This window comes from Dromiciops gliroides, chromosome 3 (genome assembly GCF_019393635.1).
Source record: "Dromiciops gliroides isolate mDroGli1 chromosome 3, mDroGli1.pri, whole genome shotgun sequence".
NCBI lineage: Eukaryota > Metazoa > Chordata > Mammalia > Microbiotheria > Microbiotheriidae > Dromiciops > Dromiciops gliroides.
Genome location: NC_057863.1, coordinates 296768274 through 296789118, shown reverse-complemented (window position 1 = coordinate 296789118; position 20845 = coordinate 296768274). Strand labels below are relative to the sequence as shown.

At 39.8% G+C, this 20845-nt stretch overlaps 1 protein-coding gene across 4 annotated transcripts in view; it reads right to left on the bottom strand.

The window, feature by feature from the left end:
• PCYT1B (phosphate cytidylyltransferase 1B, choline) overlaps nt 1-20845 on the bottom strand; it is a 126820-nt gene that overhangs the window by 35612 nt on the left and 70363 nt on the right. For all 4 annotated transcript variants that reach the window (XM_043996176.1, XM_043996175.1, XM_043996174.1 and 1 more), the window contains 3 exons: nt 19033-19149; nt 8462-8613; nt 4977-5055 (listed from right to left, as the gene is read on the bottom strand). In XM_043996176.1, coding sequence (XP_043852111.1) covers nt 4977-5055; nt 8462-8613; nt 19033-19149 — 348 coding nt within the window. The remainder of the gene's footprint in view (nt 1-4976; nt 5056-8461; nt 8614-19032; nt 19150-20845) is intronic.

Here is a 20845-nt window from a genome sequence, read left to right as displayed (position 1 = left end):
CAGATCAATCCCTGACACTATTCTTTTATTTATGTGTGCCCATACTGTCTCTCCCCATAGAAGGTAAGTTCCTTGAGGACAAATACTATTTAATTTTTGTCTTTGTATCCCAAGTGCCTAGAATAGTGCCTAGTATATACCAGATACTTAATAAATTTTTGTTGATTGATTGGTACTTAATATTAATAATAATGTTCATTCATATTTATGTAGTGTTTTCATGCTTTAAAAGTTTCCACAGAACAACCTCATGAGATAGTTATTACAAGTATTATCCACACTTTACAGGTGAGGAATTTGGGGCTCATAGAAATTAAGTGACTTTTCTAAGTTCATGTAATAGTAAGGATGAAAGCAAGGATTTGAATGAAGGTCTCTCCTGACTCCAAGTTCAGTGTTATTTCCACTGTGCATGTATATGTATGAGTTCATTTAGTTTAATTTAATTTTTTAGTGAGGAAATTGGGGTTAAGTGACTTGCCCAGAGTCACACAGTTAGTAAGTGTTAAGTGTCTGAGGCCAGATTTGAACCCAGGTACTCCTGACTCCAGGGCCGGTGCTCTATCCACTGCGCCACCTAGATGCCCCTGTATGAGTTAATTTTAAATAATATAGTAGGATTTTTTTAAAAAAACACCAACCACCAACAATTCCCTTTCCCTTATTTTATTAATCTAAAACTCCTGTTTCAGTCTCTTCCCCAAAGCTTTTCCAAACATACTTCCTTGTGGTCCGAGACCCCTAATTTACAAGAAATAGAGAATAAGAGTAGAGATGGGAAATGCAATCACTGCCAGAAGGCCTTTTGCTCAGGGACAGAATGGTCAGGTGACCCTATAAATAATCTCACTTAGAGTCATAATGTCTTACAACTGAAAGGAAACTTAGAAATCATCTAATTTAATTTCCTTATTTTAAAGATCTTATTATGAGATTATTTTCAATTGGATATAGGCTAAATGTTAATGATAAATGTTTAACAACTAGCACTCCGAAAAAGGACACACTTTTAAATTTAATCTTCATTATTAACATTTTCTCTATCACTTTCTTAAGTCTAGACAATCACCAAAATAATAAACCAAGTCCTAAGTTGCTGATTTCTGAGATACAAATGCTCACACTGGAAATTTAAGTCTGTTCTCATGGGCCAGTGTTCCAGCATACCACTAAGCAATAATATCACAATTTCAATTATCTTCCATTAACCCATTTAAGGCAAATGAACTTAATACAATCTGGAGTTTGGAAAACTATTCTAGCAATAACTATTGTAATACATAGTTGATTTTCTGAAGCACCATAATATGAATGATTGAAATCAATGCAGTTAAATGAAGTGTTGGTGAAGCATGTGCAGCAGAGGCTGATTTTCACAAGATTCAGAAAAAGAGCTGCTCTTGTTGGTTATTTTTGCTCTTTGATTGTTGTGCAGAGAACTGAGGAACAGAGAAAACTGGGGCAAAGCATGTGTCGCTGTGTGGTACTCCACTATGCCCGAGGGAAAGAGCACAGCCCTCAGTTCTGTCACCCTAGAAGTCACTTGGAGCAAAAACTTAAGCCACTGAAATGTGAATTGTACAATATGAAAGGAGGTTGAAATGGCTTTGAAGTCCAGTCACAAGAAAACCACCATCAAAGGGAAAGAGTCAGAAAAGGAACAGTAGCAGAGTAAAAGGGAAAAGACTGAAATTAGCAAAGATCTCAGGAAGAAGAAAATTCAATTAATTACTTTGAACACAAGCAGAGAAGATATTAATAACCAAAGGGAATATGGTTCATGCTTCATTTAAGTATGTTTAGACATCTACAAGTAAATATTGCAAGATGAAGGAAAATTAAACAGCACCCGATGAGGCAAGGAACCTTGTGGATTCCCAAAGGAGCATGCAACCATCTCAAGAGATTCCTTAATGATTTAATAGAGGAAGAAAAGGTTCAAAAGAGGAAAAAAAGTATAATAGAAGAATGTGTGACCTGCACTTAGAAATAATTGGCAGAACAGAAGAATTTGAATCTATGGAGACAAGTTTCAGCAAAGAAACAATAAGAAGATAAATGAATGGGAATGCAAATACACAAATGTGAAGAAAGATTTAGAAAAAGCAAAAAGCAATAACATTAAAAGAAAACATGATCTCCACAGAAGCAAAACATATTGCTACCATTCAACATTGAAAGACCCATAGGACAATTCAGAGGAATTGTTGCATTGAAAAAAAAATCCATCCCTTTTGTGGAAGCAGCAAGGTACAAGGGAAAGAGAAACTCAGCCTTTGATGTTTATTATCTGTGTGACCTTGGGCAAGTCATTTACCTCCCTGTCCTCAGTTTATTAATCTATAAAATGAAAGGATTGGATTATAAGGACTCTGAGGTTCCTACGAGCTCTAGATCTATAAATTTATGTTTCTGAAACTGATGATCTCTTAGAGACTCTCCTAGCTTTAAATTAATTTATCATACCTGTTCTTCCAGGCCATCACTTTTCAGCTTCAGCAAGAGAGTATTGTATCTAGTATCAACAGGACTTTGCCATTAGCAGGCATTTATTGCTTCCCTTTGCAGTTCTTGAGGATATTATCATCACATGATTGAAAGACATGCTATAATAAGATGGGTCTTTCCCAAATAATTAGTGTGTATGTCTTTTACCTCATGGGTAAGAAATGAATCTTTTCCAAAAGCATAAAATGATTTATTCGGAGTCTCTATCTCTGCAAGACAGAACAGACTGCTACAGGAAGAAGGAGAATTGTTACGTCTGAACATGGTTAAAGAGAGAACTTTCCATGAGTGGGAAATAAGTGTCTACCACGGCATAGGCCATTGGTCTCTGGAGCCAGGGGACTCAGAAAGGCATTAGCCAAAAAGGGGAAAGGAAGGGAATAAATATTTATATAGCACCTGTTATGTGCCAGGTATTATACTAAGTACTTTTGACAAATATTGTCTCATTTGAAAAAGTTCCAAAATCATAGAGGCCAGAAGCAATGTAGCCATTATGCCCACCTAGTATTACTAGCAATTGTGAAGTAAAAGACAAATTCAGATCAGAAGAGTGTCTTTCAACCCCAAGATCAAATATTTTGACCTTCTAGTTCATCATCTTCTTCCACTCCCAAGCTCAGGAATTTCACTTCACCTCTGTCACTCCCAGGAATGACTGTACCTTTGACCTCACCATCACCCATTACTGTTTAACCTTCAAGATTCAGAACTCTGAAATGTCCTTCTCAGAGTTTAACTTTCTATCCTTCCATTTCTCCCTCCTAAACAATATCTCTTCCTAAACATAATCTTCATCCTCACTGTGGACTCCAATCATTTCAGTCCTCTCCAGTGTCCTTTCCTGTTTCTTTGGACTTTCTTTACCATGCTACTAAGGTATCCACCCTGGAAGTTCATTCTATGACCTCCCAGAACCTGCATTTAAAGGAAAAGTGCCCAGGCCAAGCATGGCTTCCTTTCATTCCTCTCCAGGCTTCATTCTTAACTATCTAGAGTTTCTCCACCATTCTCCCATAAGATTACCTTCCTACTCCACCCCACACCTTCCATGTTATCCTTGACTTCTCATTCTCTCTCCCCACCTACTTATCTAATCAGTTGCCAAATCTGGTCCTTCCTATTTCCACAATACCTCTCATGTCTACGTTTCCTTCTCTCCATTCACACAGCCACTTCCCTAGTTCAGACACCACCTCTCAGTGAATACTGAAATAGTGTCTCAATTGGTTTCGCTACCTAAAGTCTCTCCCCTCTCCAATGCATCCACAATTAGATTTAAATGAGGGAGAGGTCTGCAAAGGTGTCCAGTCCCACTCTCTCCTCCAGAGCCTTCTGGATCCAGAGGCAAGATATATATCAGGACAACTGGAAATAGCCTCTGATGTTTAAGGCAATTAGGGTTAAGTGACTAGCTTAGGGTCACATAGCTAGTAAGTGTCTGAGGTGACATTTGAACTCAAGTCCTCCCAACTTCAGGGGCAGTGCTCTATCCACTACACCACCTAGCTGCCCTAGGTATGTATGTAAGTGGAGAGAAGGGAGAAATATGAGTGATATTGTGGAGGTAAGAGAAGTGGAGGGAAAGAAAAGGGAATAAGCATTTATATATAGTGACTACTATGTGCCAGGCACTGTGCTAAGCACTTTACAAATATTATTTCATTTGATCATTTGATTTGCTAAAAAGGACCAGATTTGACAACTGATTAGCTAGGTGGGGTGAGGGGAAATGAGGAATTGAAGACGACACAGAGACTATGAACTTGAGTGACATGGAGGATGGTATTACTCTCAAAAAGAATAGGGAAATTTGGAAAAAGGGGAGATGGGGGGGCGGAGATAATATAATGAGATCAGTGATACAGATAGTATCTTATTCATGCCTGCTCATCCTGAATAAACTCACTGTCCACTAAAAACTGAGGATAGGAGGATAGAGAAGAGGCAGCTCTTCCTCAGCAGCCTCTATATCAGAGCACAGAACTCAGTACCTGCTAAAGCCACAAATTGATCTGGGGGACAGGATATGGATTTGCCAGGGGAGGGCTTTTTGCTCCCACAGCTGTTGCAGGTGCCTGGGTGGTGACTATAACTGCCGTAATGGGCTAACTCTCAGGCACAGACATAGGAATCCAGCAGTGGGGCTGGGTCGAAGTGACTGAAGAAGTGTTGAGCCATAATGGGAGAAAGGGGTGGTATTATTGTATTAGAGACAAGTTCATGATTGACTATTTCAGGAAGGAGCGCGATGTGACCCACTATTTAAGTCATGAGCAGCCTCCTCTTAGGTGACCATTGCTCTAAGTGATTTTTATCTGGTCATTTTTATATAAATAAGCCTACCCATGAATGTTCAGTTTTCACTTGTAGCCTTTGTATGTGCAAATATGACTGGCACCTTGTGGAAACAAGACCTTAACTGTTGTGACAAAGTGGTATGAATTGGAACAGACGAGAATCCTCACCTGCTTCCTTTATGTGCTTGTAAACATCATCAGAACCAGCAGAGGAATATGGAATGTCATCATGGGCCACAAAATCAATCTGTCCGGGAAAGAGAAAGGGAAATATCACTGCTGAGTTGGAGGGTGGGGGAAGTAGTACCTGAAGGCTTGGGAAGAGAGGAGTTAGGGACTTCCTGAATTTGGCATTAGGCACCTGAATTTGAAATTCATATTTGTGGTCAGAATCTTCTTATCAAAGACATTTTGTCCTCTCTATTTCCATCAACATTGGTGGGACCTAGACTAAAGAAGTTGAGTTTATATTCTCTGCTGGCTCTTCTTTCTCCTCCCACATTATAATTGTGTTCATGGCCAAGGGTTCTGTTCTTGGTCCTTCATTCTCTCCCTCAGATAATCCATCCATTTTCCTGGATGACATAATAATTTCTGTCCCCCATCCCAGAATACTTTCTGTCCTCATCTAACTTCCTGGCTTCTCTTGATTTCCTTCAAGTCCCAGCTAAAATCCAAACTTCTACAGGAAGCTTTTTCTGATCTGCTTTAATACTAGTGCCTTCACTCTCTTGATTATTTTCTATTAATCCTGTCTACATAGTTTGTTTGTACACTGGTTTTTTACATGTTTCCTCCCCCATTAGACTGTGAGGTCCTTGAGAACAAGGACTGTCATTTATCTTTTTTCATATCTCCAACACTTAGCATAGTGCCTGGTGCTTAGTAGGTGCTTAATTAAGTATTTATCAATTATTGACTGACTAAACTGTGAGCTCCCAAGTCTCTCTCTCTCCACTTCTGTCCCCTTTTCAGCCTCACAGCTAATAATAGTCATGTTTCATATGTCTGGACCACATCATACTTTATAAATCACTTTCACATCTGTTTTCTCATTTGCCCCTCACAGAGACCCTGGCCTGTAGGTATTATGCCCATTTTAGAAAAGAGGAAGCTGAGGCTTAGAGAGATTAGGTGACACGGGCCTTGTTACACATCTGGTTGGTGCAGGGAGAAGTAGGTGAAAATAATAGACCGGAGTCTTATGATTCCTGACTTCTCCCATTAGGTGCCACCTCCCTGTCAGTTCTAATTCAATGTGTCAAAAACTGAACTCATTTCCCTGTACCTCCTCTTGCTATGTTCTCTATCAGTGACACAATTATTCTTCCATATGCTCAGGCTCAAAATCTTGAAGTCAAATTGGACTCATCTCTCTCCTTCATCTCCCTCATTTAGTCAGTCACTGATTCCTGCTCATTCTACTTCAAAATATCTTTCTTGTCTATTTTTCCTTTCCAGTCACTGGCACTCCAGTCCAGACCCTCTTCCCGTCATGCCTGAATGACTACAGTGGCCTCCAAATTGACTTTCCTTACTTCTTGTTCTCCCTGTAATCTATGCTGTTTGCTGATGTTAGGAATATGCCTAAAACCAAGGCTTTCTTCATGTCATTCCTTGTTAAAACAAACAAAAACCATTGACAACTTTATGCCTGACTTTCAAGGCCCTCAAAAATCTGGTTCCAATTTACTTATCCCCTGGGCAGCTAGGTGGCGCAGTGGGTAAAGCACCGGCCCTGGATTCAGAAGGACCTGAGTTCAAATATGGCCTCAGATGCTTGACACTTACTAGCTGTGTGACCCTCATTGCTCCCCCCCCCAAAAAAAGGAGAAGACAAGATTGGAAGGGAGGGGGCATAGACCCTAAGATCTTAGTCTGGACATTAGAAAGGACATTAGAAAACATCTAATTCAATTTACTTATCCCATTTTTTCCATTCCTTTCCCAACTTATAATAACTGATAGTTACATGGGGCTTTTTATTTTATAAAACACTTTAAATACATAATCACACTTTAACTTCACAACATCTCTGTGAGGTAGGCAAAGTATCATCTCCAATTTACAGGTGAGGAAACTGAGGCTCAGAGAAATTATAAGATTCGCCCATGGTCACTGAGTTAATAAATTAGAGCACAGAATTTGAACCCAGGGCTTCTAAGTATTCTATCCGTGACACCACACTCAAGATTTAGGATTTTGTTTGTTTTCTTTCTGTGATCTGTCAAAAGCCTACTCTTCCTTTGTGGTCCATATCAAATTCTACCTCATTCATGAAGGTTTCCTAAATTCTCCACTCCTCCTACCCCACCAAAGGTGTCAAAACAAGAGAATGTGTTTTGCATCCTTACTATAGCATTGTCCTTCATGTTCTAGTAACCTGCATACTTAGAAGTAACATGACTTAGTGGATTGAGGGCCAGATTTAAAGCCAGGAAGATCTGGGTTCACATCCTGCTTCCAACTCCTATTGCCATTGTGACCGGGTGAATCACTCAACCTTTCAGTGTTCTGGGTAACTCTCTAAGACTATAGTTGCAGAAAATGTACTGCCCTACACTGGTAGAGGGGGTTTCCTCACCTGGGAGTTACCTGTGGCCATTGAAATCTCAGTGCCTGTCTCAATGCCTGACTTATCACTCTACTGGACCATCAAGCCCAAGGCAGCTAGAGCAGTGAGTGGCTTTCACACATTAAAGCTTTAACCATTTAAATTGAATGAAATTGAACATGTCACGGCTATATCTTCCTTTGCACATGTTGTTTTCCATGCCCCACTTTCTTCTGGCTCCCTACTCAATTTTTACTCATGTTCAATATTTAGGACCAGTCCAATCTCTTCCATGTGATTTTCTTTTTTTTTTTTTTTAGTGAGGTAATTGGGGTTAAGTGACTTGCCCAGGGTCACACAGCTAGTAAGTGTTAAGTGTCTGAGGCCGGATTTGAACTCAGGTACTCCTGAATCCAGGGCCAGTGCTCTATCCACTGTGCCACCTAGCTGCCCCCCATGTGATTTTCCTTGAGTACTGAATGCTCACTTGATCTCTGTCTTCTCTAAACTGTACCAGCAAAATGAGCACACCAGTTGCTTACACACTGACTTGTACTGCTCACTTTTGTTTTGTGTCAATTTTGTCTAGCTAGGAAGACAATAAGCTCCTTGAGGCCAAGGACTACATCTTTTACTTCTGTATCCCCCATCTTGCTGAGCATCTGCTGAACCTATAATTGTGCTAAAGAAATACTCAGGATTGACTGGAGAGAACCATTTTGTAGTTTCCCCTTTTCTTTCCTCCTCACTAGAAAATTGTTTGATTTTCCTGCTATTACACACATTCAGTGCTTGCTTCCCATTCTTTTCTGTGGAGCCAGTTTAAAAATAGACAGATCACTCAAATGGAGCTTAGCCTTATTTTTTAAAAATGCACACAAAGGCAGAGCACAGCTTCTCACATAAGGCTGGTAGGGGGATGTAAACAATATAATTTTCTGAAGACCAAACAAATGTCCCCCCTTTTCTCCCTGTTAAAGAAATCTCTTGTGTGTATAAGCAACTTCCAGGGATGCAAGGTCTTTTAGCATTAACTTGACCTGCCAGCTACCGGGCTCTATAGCTTCCCACGGAGAGGATAGGGATGAATGAGAAATACCTTGTGTTTTTCTAGGAACTCTGGTGTGAGTGTCCATGGAGCATCTCTGATGACTTCATCTACATAACGACAGTGCCTGAGAGCCTCGTATCTTTCTGTTTCATTCATTACTGTGAAGCCTTTGAATTTGTGAGTGAGGTCATCACTGCAAACTGGAAAAAAAAAACAACAACACAAGCAAAGTCATTGAAGATGTTCACAATGTCTAGGCTTTTGCCCTGCTTAATCAGATGTCCTTGAAGAGGATCCCACTAATTTAGCCCCCCTCCAAAAAAAAGGGAGCATCAGAGAACTGGAGGGGTTAGGGTGATCAGCCGCAGCTACCTTACAACCACCTACAGTAATGGAGGATAAGGGTGATGCAGAAAGCTGCAATCTCCTGATGAACTAGACGTCTCATCTGAGCTATTAGTTTCCACCTCATTCCCTGTCAAACCTTTTACCTGAGCTTTTATCCAAACTGCCCAATCTGAGTTTCATAGCCTTTTGCTTCCCCTTCCTACTGTCTTGGAAAATTGCTAATCAGAAAAGAAAAAGGAAAAAATGAGAGAGTTGGCCAGAGGGAGATAGAGAGCAAAGAAAATACTTGACTAATGCATGACATGGATATTCATGTATCATGAAGAATTCACTGCAGTTAGTTCCTGAGCTGTGAGGTGTGCTTCATGTTCACACATATGTACATATGTATGAAGACACATGCATTATATTTTTTTTCATGCTCTCCTTTGCACTGGATTGTATGAAAGAGTGATCCTGACATATCCAAACTGGGCAGCATGATCCAGAACACCAGAATGATCAAGGAAGACTTCATTTGAAGTCTTCAAAGCAAAAAGAAACACATCCATGTTATAGCCATGACTCTGATACAAGTCTCTTAGGTCTCTGGTTTTCAGTTTCCTATCTGTAAAATGGGATTGAGAATGCTGTTCTCCTAACAATCTTAGAGTAGATACTAGGAGGCCATATTTGAATTAATCTTATGAATAAAGAAATTATTAAAATGCTGACATCCACATTATCCAAAGCCTACTTCTAATCAGGAATGAAAACTTCTATAAGGTCTCTAACAACTGGGGAAAAGACAGTTTTAGGACAGTTTTAGAGGCAATAAGGCATAGTAGATAGAGCATTAGACTTTGAAGACAAAAAGATCTGGGACGCAATCAGTGGTACACTGGTCAATTTTTAACCCCCATCTGGAAAAATAAAAGTGCAAGACTGAGTTTTAAATTTAATCTGCATTATTGACATTTTCTACAGCCCTTTCTTAGGTCCAGACAATCAATAGAACACTAAATCAAGCCTTGATTTGTAGCATTTGCCAATTTCTGAGCTGTAAATACTCACACTAACAATTTAACAAGAGCTAGTAAGAGCTGGTCCCAGCACACCTCAGTAAGCATCCTGACTCAGATATTTCATTAGTTGTATGATCATGGGTGTGATAGGACCAATGGCAATCAGGGTTCCCATTCCTCCCACAAAAAGAGTTTTCTCTAAAAGTTGATGAAGCTGTTATCAAACCTAATTGTCCCTAGAGTCCTACTTCTCTTGCCCAAGCTTTCTGGTCACCCCAGGAAATAAAAAGTTCCATCCACCTGGGCCTTTCTTACTTGGTGGGTATCTGGAGACAATGCTAATCATTATATCCTGCCCTTTTGCTAACCTGGCAAGTTTCCAAATGGAGTCTGATGGAGGTGGTGCCCCTTCTATAAAAACCAAATTCCGTTTTATTCTTATATTTCCTTGCTATATTACCAAAAAGTAACCCTCCTTTTGGTAACTGTTTGATGACTACAACTGTCTCATTTCATCTCCAAACGGAACCTGTGCTATTAGGGTGCTGCTGGTTTAAGGTCTACTCCCAACAATGGGCAAGTCGCTTAATCTCTTTGGGGTTCAAACCTATATAAAATACAGAAAATGATAGCACCATCCCAACAGAGTAATTCTGAGTCTTAATCAAGATGAAGTGTCTTGCAAACTGTAAAATGCTTTATAGAGGTAAGTTATTAGCTCACTGGTTCTACTGACATTAAGATCCTCAAGTTGAGCTTGGGACATAGCCACAAAGTATACCCAGAAATAGTCCTACATTGTTTGGGCAAGTATCACAGATATGATTTTAAGAAAACATGATGATTACAATAACTCATATAATATAAATTTAATATTTTACAAAAATAGGTACAAATATAATATAGAAATTATGTTCTACCAAGTGCTTTCTTGACAACAACCCCATGAGGTAATTAGCACACATTTTTACAATCCCCATTTTATTGACTAAAGTAAGACTCAAAACAAGTTAAGTGAGTTTAGCAAGGATCATAGTACAGCCAGGAATCAAACCCAGATGTCTCCATTCTAAATTGATTCCTCTTTTCATTACATTTTGCTGCCATTGTTTATCTAGTTTAACTATTTCATCCATGAACCTGTTAACATCTATTTCTCTGTTCCTTTTGTTTGATGTTTGTTCTGTTTTTGATTTTCATCTCTTTTAGAGGAATGATCATGTTTTGTGTTTTGTTTTGGTTTTTTGTTTTTTTTTGTGGGGCAGCGAGGGTTAAGTGACTTGCCCAGGGTCACACAGCTAGTGTCAAGTGTCTGAGGCTGGATTTGAACTCAGATCCTCCTAAATCCAGGGCCGGTACATTATCCACTGCGCCACCTAGCTCCCCCGATCATGTTTATTTTTTAAAGTAGCCTCAAATCCTTTTTGGAAGTAGGTGGTGTAAAAGTCCTTAATACAGTAAAATTGGATAGTTTTTTGCCTGTTTTCTTGGACAGGTCAAATCTGTCCTACCCCTTGTTGGGATATATCAATTGATTCCAAGCATCTTGTAGCATCAGTGATACTGAAACAGTACAATTCTGATTTTGGTCACTCCTGAGATAAGGCTAAGCACAGAGTTGGCAGTTCTGCAGCTTACTAGAACAGTTGTACAAGTAAGGTCCTTACCAAGTATAATTTTTAAAGTTGTCATTTGTTGCTGTGTAATCCATTAATCATGTGACTCTCCATGACCCCATTTGGGACTTTCTTGACAAAGATCCTGGAATGGTTTGCCATTTCTTCCTCTAAAGATACCACAGTGCACTTAAAAAGCAGTACAAGTAACAGAGGTATCCATGACCAATATGGTCCTTGCATTCTGGTCATATGACAGTAATCCAGAATTCCTTTTGAGCTTTAGCACCTGTTAAGCATATTATATTTTATGGCCTAACCTAAGCCACTGATGCTTTAGTGCACTGATGTTCAGTTTCAAGATGAAAGATGTTAAACTAGATGAATGTAGCTAAAGCAGGTGGGGAAGAGGGCACTCAGGCCTCAAAATCATTCCACGCAGATGGAACAAGAAGTCAGCTCTAGCAGAGATCATGTGGTCCTCTAAAAGCGAACAGACCTATTCACAAGGTAGTATGTTTGTAGCCTTTAAATTAAGCACAGTTTTAATGTAGATAAGAACAAATGTTGATAAAAATGTGGCTATTTACAGTTGGGGTAACAAGTCCACTAGGTGGCAGTAATAGAGTGTCATATGATCCTACTAATTGCAATATGGATTTTTAAAAAGAAGAAATTCAAAATGGTGGAATCACCTCTTCTGTCTGAATGACAAGAATTGATTTTGTAGCATAAAGTGCCCTTCCTTTGCAAAATTCTGAGGACATAAACTCAAAGCTGAATCAGCACCACAAGTAATGGTTTCAAGGGTTACTTGATAAGTTGAAGCAGAAGTTATCAGGCTACTTACTTATTTGGAAGATGGACAAAATAAAGAGGAAGTGTACATAGAAACATAAACACCTGTATGTCTAATGTGTATCGTTCTAAGGAGGGTCTAGAGAGTGCAGGTGAACATTTATAGGACCACAGATTTAGAGCTCGGAGAGAACTTAGAGGTCATTCAGTCCACTCTCTTCATTTTACAAATGAGGAAACTGAGGTAATTCGATGAACCTTAACTGGTTTAAAAGCCCTTTCCCTCAGGAAACTATTCTATCTTGGCTTGGGAGAATTGGTTCTTAACCTTTTGTGTGTGTGTCATGGACCCCTTTGGCAATCTGGTCAAAATAATTTTTTAAAGGATTAAAATAAAATATATACCAACATATTCAAATAAAGATATATATATTTTTCCCTTTTCAGTTCACAGGTCCCCCCAAATATATCCATGAAGTCCATGGACACTGGGTTAAGAACCTGTCATTTAAGAAGGTTAGTCTCAATTCAGTCTTACACATACTCCTTTGGAAATCTTATTCAAATGATCAACTAGAGGACAAGAGTAGGAATTCAGCTTATGACCTGGAGGCAAGATCCTTGTCCTCTTTATTTGCAAAAGAGCTATTCAACCCTTCCAACCTTTCTGGGGGGTGGGGGGTGAGGATGGGAGGGAAGGTCTGTTTATTTTGTAATGGAAAACTTTCCCTTTTACATTTCAATGTCTCCGTCTTTTAGGGACCACAGACCTTCAGTTTTGCAGAAGACACACTGAAATATACAGGGAGGGGGCAGCTAGGTGGCACAATGGGTAGAGCACTGGCCCTGGAGACAGGAGTACCTAAGTTCAAATTCGGCCTCAGTCAGACACTTGACACTTACTAGCTGTGTGACCCTGGACAAGTCATTTAACCCCAATTGCCTCACCAAAAAAAAAAAAAGAAAGAAAGAAAAGAAATATACAGGGAGTCCCTAAAATCTTTAAGTTTTAAACTTAAAACTGCACTAAAACTTTTGGGATACTCTACATATCTGTCTGTCCATCTGTTTATCTAACCTAGCTATCCCTTTATCTTCTATCTTCCTTTCATCTATCTATACATGTGTGTGTATAATGCATGTATATATGCATCACATATGCATCTGTTTGTGCATATATACATATAGAGTGCTTTATAAAAGCACTATTTATATATTAGTTATTATATAAATAGGCCATCTTTTTTCCTAGTTGACCTTGTCTTTGTCCTTAAGGTCTCTGGTAATGTCTTTTAGAGCTGTATTCACATATGAATCACATGGAGACAAGATTTGAAGGAATTGAAGGGATTAGAACACCAAGTAGCGATGAGAATTGAGTGAACCGCCCTGATTCCATCTTGTGACTCAGTTCTGGTGCCAGCTCAGTTCCCTTTCTATTCAATTAGGAGTCTAGGCTAATTTCTGTCCTGTGAGAAAACTTTGTTCTGTTGTGGGAATTGGGAAGAAACTTTTTTGCATTGTTTGAACTTAGCCTTCCATGGCTGGGAAGCTAGACCACTCTACCTATTGTTTAGAGACGCTTAATTAAGGACCTAGGTTATGCTGACCAGAAACTCAGTCAGATCCAAAGACTGATGCGAGGAGTTTTCTCACAATTATACATCTCAAGCAACCCCTGTGTCTTATCTGAAAATTGGCCCCATACTGATCAATCAGTTATTGTTTCCACGTTCTTTTGATTATTTATGACACTTGAAGTGAATGGAACACGACTTTTTCTGATTTCAGGGAACTGCACCTGTTTTCTCTCCCCTCCCGAGTCAGAAAGTCCCTAATCTTTCCTCCCATTAGAAATCAGATCATCCTGGTTAATTGTTTTCTTTTAATTAATTGGTCTGATTTGATTAATTGTTTTTAATGCATTAAAGTCTGTCTCCCTCGAATTCGGGGTATAGTGCCAAAGTTAAGGAATGCTACTGGTCCTGACTTGTTGAACAGTTGGCATGCGTTGCTTAATAAATTGATGTCCTAAAAAGCTCAAACCTTTGTTTCCTCAGTTATTTCATTTTTCAACTGCCACAGAGGGTAGGTAGTAGGTCTGCTTAGGTTTGATACTAGAGTATCCTTGTTAAATATCCTGTCTATGCTATGGCTAAGTAAACTTTTATTTTATTAATTGGGGGGGGGGGGCAATGGAGGTTAAGTGACTTGCCCAGGGTCACACAGCTAGTAAGTGTCAAGTGTCTGAGGCTGGATTTGAACTCAGGTACTCCTGAATCCAGGGCTGGTGCTTTATCCACTGTGCCACCTAGCTGCCCCCATTTTATTAATTTTTTTATTAACTGTTGAATGACCTACAGACCTGAACTAACAGGGTCCTGGTCAAAGGCATGCACACCCAAATGGAGAAAAAAACTCTAAGACTCTCCTCAGTGAGGTAAATATTGAAGTTGGTAGAACTGGTTTCATCATGCACTCAAAGGGAACAAGAAATAGAATTTTATGGGACAGTTAGTCATCAACTTTGCATGAGGATGATAATGAGCATAAGCAGAGATGATCATGAGGATAATTGCAACTTGCTTAACAACATCTGTTTTAGAAGATAATAGCAGAAGACACAGCATGTGTTTGCAAAACACTTTACATGCATTATCTCATTTGATCTTCTCCACAACCCTGTGAGATTGCCTATTCTCATTTCACAGATGAGGAAATTGATGTTCAGATAAAAGAAATGACTTGTCTACAGTCATAGTGTCAAAAAGAAAATTTGTACCTATGTTTCTACTGATTCCTGGGCAGCTAGGTAGCACAGTGGATAGAATACTGGGCATGGAGCCAGAAAGACCTGAGTTCAAATCTAGCTATGTGACTCTGGGCAAGTCATTTATCCCTGTTTGCTTCAGTTTCCTCATCTGTAAAATGAGCTGGAGAAGGAAATGACCAACCATTCCAATATCTTTGCCAACAAAACCACAAATGGGTGTTATGGAGAGTCAGATACGACTGAAACAATTGAACAACAACAAGCTCTGCTGACTCCAAATCTAGTACAGCACCCTTTCTACTACACTATACTGAAGGAGTAGAGAATTTTTATTAAGAATTTGATAAGAGGGGCAGCTAGATGGCGCAGTGGATAGAGCACCGGCGCTGGATTCAGGAATACCTGAGTTCGAATCCGGCCTCAGACATTTAACACTAGCTGTGTGACCCTGGGCAAGTCACTTAACCCCAATTGCCTCACAAAAAACAAAACAAACAAAAAAATTTGATAAGAGTCCCTAAACTAAGTTAACACATACTTTGATATTCAATGATTCAAATGAAAAAATAGATACTGGTTAAAATGTCAACAATTATGCTTGAAGATATGGTTGAAGAACAAGAAATAGAACATTCCTTTATAACATGGATGTTTTCTTCAATAAGAATGAGGTTCCTTTATGTGTCGGTTTGTTTTTTGTTTCTCTGTTTTGTTTTTCCAAGATTGTTTATGGGCTACTGTGAGATATGTTTGCCAAAAGGAACAGTTTAGAATTTATTTTGTCATTTGATGGGTGAGAAAACTAAGGCCTAAAGAAGTTCAATGACTTGACCATGGTCACACAGCATCAGAGATGAAATGGGACTTAAGCACAGGCCCTAAGTGATGCCAAATCCAAATTGCACACCATTATTGAAGTACTTTTTCTCTTTGAATACAGAATTCAGGGAAGTTTGAAGGTCTAATGTTATAAGACTTTTGGTTGTTGTTCTGTCATTTTCAGTCATGTCCAACTATCTGTGACCCAGTTTAGGGTTTTCTTGACAAGGATACTGGAGTGGTTTGCCATTTCCTTCTCCAGCTCATTTTACAGATGAGGAAACTGAGGCAGACAGGGTTAAGTGATTTGTCCAGAGTCACACGGCTAGTAGGTATCTGAGGCCAGATTTGAACTCAAGAAAATGAATCTTCCTGACTCCGGGCCCAACACCCTATCCACTGTGCCACCTAGCTGCCCCTTTTATAGAATTTAGGGACCACCTATTGTTGCCTTTCTTAATGTCTTCAATGAATACTTGGATCCAGAGAAAGATGCTGATGGAATTTCACTGTTCCCCAGGACAGTAGACTAACTATGTGACTTTCCTGATCCCTGATTCAAAAGCTTTAGTGGCTCCCATCATCACTAGGATGCCTTCAGTTGGTATTTAAAGCCCTTCACATGTGGATAGAGCACTGGCCCTGGATTCAGGAGTACCTGAGTTCAAATCCGACCTCAGACACTTAACACTTACTAGCTGTGTGACCCTGGGCAAGTCACTTAACCCCAATTGCCTCACCAAAAACAAACAAACAAACAAAGCCCTTCACAATTTGGCTCCAAATGATGATAACCTACCTATTGAAGTTTCACTGAAACACTTGGAAAAGGAGCAAGAGCTAGGAATCCGGCTGGCTGTGGGCACACAGTCCCCTTTCAAGTATTCTCTAAGCTCCAAGGAGATTTTGGATTTGACCTGAGTGTAAACTATGTAAAGGGTTACTGACCCTGACCTTGGGGAAGGAGCCTGGTGATTCAGGAGAAGCAGATGTGAAAGCCAAGGACACAAGGAATGGAGAAGCAAACAGGAAGGAGAAGGAGGAAGTACATGCCACAGAGAGCAGATGGGAGGTTGAGGATGGCTGCGGGGAGTCCTGATGCAGGGCAATAAGGATGCTGCAAGTATCAATGAAGTCCAGGACAAATCCTAATACAGAGGGCTGGAAAAAAGGGACTGGTGATTTTCCATTACTTTCCCCTCTCTTCCTCCACAAATTAGGGTCAACTGTAAGAGTCACTTTTATATCCCTACCACCACCTTCCCTCCCAGATTGGGAGACATTTACCTTTGTTTTAAATGTTTACTTTCTTTCTTAAGTAGATAAATGTGAAAAGGCTGTTGATCAGCAAAAGTGCTGGCAACGAATCTGGGATTCAGAGAACTCAAGAGATGAACTTGTAAGTCTTTAAGAACAAAGGCTGCAAGAGAAGAAAAGCTCGCATCATCCTTTCCTTCTGTTTTAGCTATGCTTTTTGCCTGACTTTTAAAAGTGGAGGAGGTAAGTTGCTTGAAACGGAAAGCAACACCTCTAGAGGAGCAGCTAGATGCCAGGCCTGGAGCCAAGAAAACTCGTCTTCCTGAGTTCAAATCTGACCTCAGACACTTACCAGCTGTGTGACCCTAGGCAATTCACTTAACCCTATTTGCCTTGCTTTTGTCATCTTTAAAATGAGCTGGAGAAGGAAATGGCAAACTATTCCAGTATCTTTGCGAAGAAAATCCCCAACGGGGTCACGAAGAGTTAGACATGACTGAAGAACAACTGAACAACAACAACAACACCTCTAAAAGGGAGTGAGCTGCTAGGTAAGCTCCAACTACACAAAGGGAGAGAGACCAAGTTGTATGAGCATGCCAACTCAGCCTGCTGTATCCCTACATGGTTGACAGTATAGCCCACCTAGCTCCCCAGTGCTACCTGCTTCCTCCACTACTCTTCTAGACTTTTCACTCAACTCCTCCACATGGAATCTATGTTCGTTCTAATACAACTGGTCTGTTTGTTGTCCTTACCATGAAATGCTCCTCCATCAACCTCTATACTTTTGCCTGGACTGGCCCCCAGGCCTGGACTGCTCCCCCTCCTCACCTTTACCTCTTGTAATATGTTTTGCCAGTCAAGACTCAGATCTGCCAACCTTTCCTAATTCCCTGAGTGGTTAGCCCACCCCCCTCTCCTTCCTCCAAATTACCTTGTATATCATTTGTATTGACTTATTTGTGTGCATGTTATTCTTCTCAAGTAGAATGTAAGCTTCCAGTAGGGGAAGAGACTTTTATTTTGTCTTTGTAACCTCAGTACCTAGCACATAGTAGGTGTTTAATACATTCTTGTTTAATTAAGAGCAGAGAAAAGCTCTTATTAAGAGCATTAGTTTAGGGGGTAGCTAGATGGTGCAATGGATAGAGCACCGGCCCTGGATTCAGGAGGACCTGAATTCAAATTTGGCCTCAGATACTTAACACTTATTAGCTGTGTGACCCTGGGCAAGTCACTTAACCCCAATTGCCTCACTAAAAAAAAAAAAAAAAAAAGAGCATTAGTTTAAAATTAAGAGCAGGTGTTCTTTGAAGAAGCCCTCCCACATATGTTTGTGCATACTGGCCCCCATAAAATAGCTAAATCTCTTTCTCTGACATACTTTGTATAAATATGCAATTGAATTCAAATTGTTATTAAATTCTCAGTTTACACATAGCACTATATTAAATATGTGTAGAAGACAGCTACTATCCTTGCCCACAGTCATTCTGATTATTCTTGATTCTTATGTAAAAAATAGGAATAAGATCACTTTGCTATAAATCCTCTTAGAAATAAAAGATTATGCCTGCTAAATGATTGAATTTCATGGAGAAAGGCACTGTGGAAAGCACAGTTATTTCTGGTGATATTATGATCCCAGGATACTGAGAATAGGTGGCATCCTGTTACCTGATGATTTTTTTTTTTGAGGCAATCAGGGTTAATGACTTGCATGCAGCTAGTGTCTAGGGTCACATTTGAACTCAGGTCCTCCTGACTCCAGGGCTCTATCCACTGTGCTCCTACTGCTCTAGCTACTCCTACCTGATTTTTTTAAAAATTATTTTCTTTTCATAGACTGGACAAAAGAACACGAACAGGTTAGAAATTGTGCCATCACCATGTCACCTGAATTGAAAACATAACAATATTGTATTTTATTTTGTTCTGATGGCAGGCAGGAGATCTACTTAGGAACTACATAAGGGAATGAAGGAAAAGTTCAGGTCTTACCTCCTACCAGCAAGTAACTGTTGGGAAACAACGTTTTAGCCTGCATAAGTGCTCTAGCGTGGCCAGAGTGGAAGAGGTCGAATATTCCATCAGCATACACTCTAACGGGTCTGTCAACTGTGGACAAAAGGAAACAGTAATCAGAAAGGGGAAAAAATAATAATATTTATAAGTCTATTGATCAATAAATATTTGTTAAGCACCTACTATGTGCCAGACACTGCGTTTAGTGCTGGGAATATAGATAACAAAAAGAAACAATCCCTACCCTCAAGTAGCTCGCAATCTAATGGGGGAAGACAACACCCAAAAGGAAGCTGAAAAGTAGGGGAGGGGAAGGGAAGGTACCCTGCTCAGGGGCATGACCATGGAGATGTCCAGAATACAGCCAGGTGGAAGATGAAGAGACACTGGGTTTGGTACCATATTTAAACAGAGATTCTGGGAGGAGCTCTCCACAATCTCCTCCAATCAGAGGGACCCTAGAGGCAGAGAGGATTCTGATGAAGTGTGAGTTCCAGGGCTGAAGTAATCTTGAAGGATGAAGGGACAATTGACCTGGGAGTCTTCTTTGAATGCATATACTTCCACTTTCATAGTTTTATGCCTGTGTAAAGGTTTTAGGCTTGGAATCAGGAAGACAATGTCATGAGTTCAAATTTGACCTCAGACATTTACTAACTGTGTGACCGTGGGCAAGTCCCTTAACCCTCTATATTGAGCTGGAAAAGGAAATGGCAAACCGCTCCAGTATCTTTGCCAAGAAAACCCCAAATGGAGCCACAAAGTGTTGGACATGACTGAAACAACTGCACAACAACAAAAGGTTAACTTTAACAAGATATAATCTCTATCCTCACTGAGCTTTCCAATCTAAATATCAGTATTTAGGCTTTGTATAAAAATATTAATGTTGTTTAACAAATAGCACAGGTGACAGTAAAACACGAACATGGATTTTTCGTAAACATGAGGGAAGCAATGTGGGACAAGTGGAAAGATTACTAGCTCTTGGGTAAAAGATATCCCTTCCAGCTTTAGCTCTAAGATCTTAAGTCAAAGAACAATGCATTTCTATTCTTGTTTTGCTCATTTTTCATAGTTGTAGAGTCTCTTTTTCAACTCCAAATCAAAGCAGGAGAGGGAGACAGCAAGGTTAGAGCAGAAATGGTAGGAGGAGACAGTTGATAAACAGGAGTAGTTTCTAGGGTCCAAATCCTTTTGTCCAATACTCGCCGGTCTCACTTTTCATGGGTTACTCCTGTTAATTTGTACCTGAACAGGAATGAGCAATTGAAGGAGAAACATTTTTCTCCCAAGGACAGGAAGCAAGGAGGCTAAATGATAGAACGGTGTTCTCAAAAGAATAATGCCAACCCCAAGTTAATGATGTGATAGCTGTAGACCATATAATTCTTTCTAGACACAATACAATCTAATTAATTTAAAACACAAGAGATCAGGGGAAAGAATGCTGAATTAACTAGATTCACACTGTTCAGTATCTTTAAGAGCAAATCAAAGAGGACCAAGTCAGCTGTAGAATAGCAGTTACTTCAGATTATACACTATTTTTTTTTTGGCAGGGCAATGGGGGTTAAGTGACTTGCCCAGGGTCACACAGCTAGTAAGTGTCAAGTGTCTGAGGCTGGATTTGAACTCAGGTCCTCCTGAATCCAGGGCCAGTGCTTTATCTACTGCACCACCTAGTTGCCCCCCATTATACACTATTTTAAAGAAACACATATTGGCTTCCCATGACTTTCCTATACTCCTAAATTAGTCATTGAAAATAGAAATTACTTTGCAATAT